General features: G+C 39.6%; 1 protein-coding gene across 1 annotated transcript; it reads right to left on the bottom strand.

Annotated features, from left to right (window-relative positions):
* Positions 1-1,764: 1,764 nt before the first annotated feature.
* Positions 1,765-2,989, bottom strand: LOC123536593 (uncharacterized). The gene is made up of 2 exons (XM_045319916.2): positions 2,516-2,989; positions 1,765-2,285 (listed from the first exon to the last, which is right to left on the bottom strand). Exons 1-2 carry the CDS (start codon positions 2,889-2,891, stop codon positions 2,194-2,196), a joined length of 468 nt encoding a protein of 155 aa, XP_045175851.2. The 5' UTR covers positions 2,892-2,989; the 3' UTR covers positions 1,765-2,193.
* Between the last annotated feature and the right edge of the window lie 720 nt (positions 2,990-3,709).

Below are 3,709 nucleotides of genomic sequence, written 5' to 3'. Positions count from 1 at the left end.
ATGTCTTAAAAGTAATACAATATACATTTCCAACAGGGATCTGACTCTATGTAACGGGTTGTATCTATGTAATTGTTCCTTTATAAATAAATCTCTAACAGACTATATGAAAACTGAAAAATGTCATAAACTGTTAGAATGTTATTGACCACCTTTAAGGAACTCTTTTAATAAGTTAATAAATTATTTTTTTATTCCTTACAGTAGATGCATACAAAAAACATATGTCTTGTGACCCCAAAGGCGGTGCAGTCTCTAGGTCATAACGCTTGACTGGCTAGAGTTATTGCTAACAGACATCACTTTGCCATTTGAAATATAAGCATTTGGCTCGAGTTGCCCACTTACGGAAAACGAACGGTCAAAAAGTTTTCATGCTGTCCTAAACGTCCTATTATCTCAACTACTTGTATCAGAGACACATTACGTCATAAAAGGATGCAAAATTGGAAAGAATTTAAATCAATCTGAAAGAAAGAGAATAGAAAGAATTAAATGTATTTACGCCCCTGTGCATGTCTTCTGCCTTCACAAATTTTACTTTTCCCAGGTCTACGGCCTCCACGCACTTATTACACTTCCAAGACCTTTGACCTCAAAACATGTTACACACCGCAGGTCTTCGGTCTCCTCACACTTTTTACACTCCCCAGGTCTTCAGTCTCCACACACTTTACACTTCCCAGCTGTTTGGCCTCCACATATTACACTCCCTAAGTTCGCAGCCTCCACACACTTTTTACACTCCCTAGACATTCGGTCACCGCGTACTTTACATTCCCAAGACCTTCGGCCTACACATCTTTTTCACTGTCCAGACCTTCGGTCCCTACACACTTTATGCTCCCCAGGATATCGGCCTCCACACACTTTACACTCGATTTATCTTCGGTCTATACGCACTTTGCACTCCCCAGATATTTGGCCTCCATACACTTCACACTCTCTAGAATGGCGTACGCATTTATGATAAACTAATCATGCACGAGAGAGGCTGGTTATCTAAATTTAAATAAAAGAAATAACCGTTAATAAAGTCAGAGTACAGTACGCTATGATACAAACTGTTCCTTTTAACGCATAATGCAATGTTCTGTCTGTAAAGAAATTCTGTTGCAGATGTTTAGGTTACAACACACTAAATCACGCCCGGTAATCTCCAGAATCATGACTAGTCGGTTATATATGGAAATGCTTCTGCTGTGATTTCCAGTTATGATGGTTGGGCCGATTGTCAAGTGGTAACACGCTTGACTGTCAATCCAGAGGTCCAGGGTTCGAATCCCGATCCAGGCACTGGAAATTTCTGGGATGTTCTCGAGTGTCTCCCACCTAACTGAGAGGCATGTACTGGTTCTTCCTAGTGTATCGGTGCTGTACACGGGACAGAACTAGACTAAGTTAGCCGGACAAGCCTGTATCTAAAAAGGATTTCTCTCTATCTGCTCTGGGGGCTTTATCTCACTCTGTCCCTCTTAAGTCAGATCGCTCTGTGTCTGTCTAGTAGAGGATGAATTTCGCGCCCTGTGTGACTGCGTTTGCTATATGTAAAGCGCCTTTGAACGTGTTTATCAAGAAAGAGAAGCTTACAAAATATATTTGAGCCGCGTCATGAGAAAATCAACATAGTGGCTTTGCGACCAGCATGGATCCAGACCAGCCTGCATCCGCGCAGTCTGGTCAGGATCCATGCTGTTCGCTTAGATAGTCTATTCCAATTAGAGAAACCGTTAGCGAACAGCATGGATCCAGACCAGACTGCGCGGATGCGCAGGCTGGTCTGGATCCATGCTGGTCGCAAAGCGACTATGTTGGTTTTCTCATGGCGCGGCTCATTTGTGATTTTCACTGTGCAAAACGCGCATGGGAACGACTTGACATTGAGCAATAAATATGTATGACATTTTATCATATTGCGATTGAAATGTACACGTTACAACATAACTGATATGTCAAACATACAATAACTGATATGTCAAACATACAATAAATAAGGGAAAACCAGCTAAAGAGCTAACTCTGAAACACAGATGATTATCAATACAATACAATGACTCCTTTTAAACTATTTCCTGGAGTCAGATGATTTAATTATAGATTTTTAAATCATGTCTTAATGAAACTATAATTGACTGGAAGCAAAAGCTGGCTTCTGAAACGTCCCTTGATTCTTCAAATGCTTACACCACTCGATCAACGGTGACAACATGAGGAACAAAGTAGAAGCTTCCAACAGGGTTTTCGTTTGTGCTTAGCTTCCGCAAAACGTTTCTTTATTACGGCCGCTGAAAGTTGAAAAGGAGCACTATTTTTTAAAAAGGAAGGACAGAAACACGTGTTTTGTTTTAAATGAGATACAGTACGAACTTACACCGTGCAGAGTGTTAGAACAATGTTAAAACATGTGTAGAATTACACTTTTCATCATTTGATTATTCGAGTAAAGCTGATTGAATACTTCAGTTTAATTAAACATTTTCCCGAGAAAATTATCACGCCTTTTCCTTAACCTTACCTTCATCAAGACCACCATTTCTGTTTAGCAGACGATCCATCTCTTCAGACTGGCGTATTATCTCGTTAATCTGAGCTTTTAATTCTTCATTATATTTTGGTGTGTTTTCCCTTGGATTTATTAATGGAAGTTTAGCGTCATTCATGAGTGGGTTTCTTGGGTCATCTACATTCATGAGTGGTGTCCATGAATCATCTTCATTCGTGTGTAAGGTCCTCGCATCATCTACACTCATAAGTGGGGTCCTCGGGTCATCTGCATTCATGAGTGAGCTCCCAGGATCATCATTGTTTATCAGCGGGCTTCTATGTCCATGCGTATCTTCAGCATACATAGCTGTATTTATGTTGTCTGGCACATTCCGGGAAACAGCCATAGTTACATATTCATAAATAAACACGTTTTTAAAGAATGATATTTAAAGTCTTGCACATTACATCTCATAAAATAATCAGAAGGCCACAAAGTCCATGAATAAATTCAAAGTGAATTATACATCGAAAGGACCGTCTATGTGTACATATCCTGTTTACAATTACGGAAATTCACTCGACAGTTTGGAGTAACTACTAGTAAATCATACTAAAAGCTATTATTTCCTATATAAAGGTCAGTTTCATTGTGTACAGTGTACATTTCAAAAAGCTGAAATAAGTAGACCGGTTTGCATGCACGCTAAGAATATAATTATGTATAGACCATTTGTGCAGGTACAGTAAAGGAACAAAATGACTTACCTTTTTTCACTACAAGCATTTGTTACGGAACTTGAACTAAGAAGCACAAATTTAAGGAACACTCCTTCACGCGAAATAACTGTACACAAGTGAGTTCCATGTGTCGTCTTTGTGACAAGACAATTACCTCGGGACAATTGCTATAGGCTGCCAGATAGTCTTTACACCTACAGGTGCTTTGTTGCGTTCTATGCAACCTCGCAGACATCTATGTAGGTACTTTCAAAGTTTGTGTTTCAAAAATGGGGGAGCGGCAATAAATGAGAAAAGAAACGAGAAATACAAATGTCGCTAGGGAATCGTCCTGCAAAGAAGCCATTGGACACATCTAGAGAAAGTGCACAGAGGTACAAGAGCAGTTCAAAGACTTTAAAGAGTTGTATGGGCGGCTGCGTTCTTTGAATTTTGCTTTTCCTGTTGTAATTTTATCCTTGTTTTATTTTCAAGCGATATACGC

Source organism: Mercenaria mercenaria, chromosome 17, assembly GCF_021730395.1.
Source record: "Mercenaria mercenaria strain notata chromosome 17, MADL_Memer_1, whole genome shotgun sequence".
Classification (NCBI taxonomy): Eukaryota; Metazoa; Mollusca; class Bivalvia; order Venerida; family Veneridae; genus Mercenaria; species Mercenaria mercenaria.
This window is presented reverse-complemented; position numbering and strand designations above follow the sequence as displayed.

Coding starts and splice junctions, on each gene's coding strand:
- LOC123536593 (XM_045319916.2), bottom strand. CDS start 2,891: ATGGCTGTTTCCCGGAATGTGCCAGACAACATAAATACAGCTATGTAT. Junction 2,286..2,515: donor AAATGGTGGTCTTGATGAAG/GTAAGGTTAAGG, acceptor TTCAACTTTCAG/CGGCCGTAATAAAGAAACGT.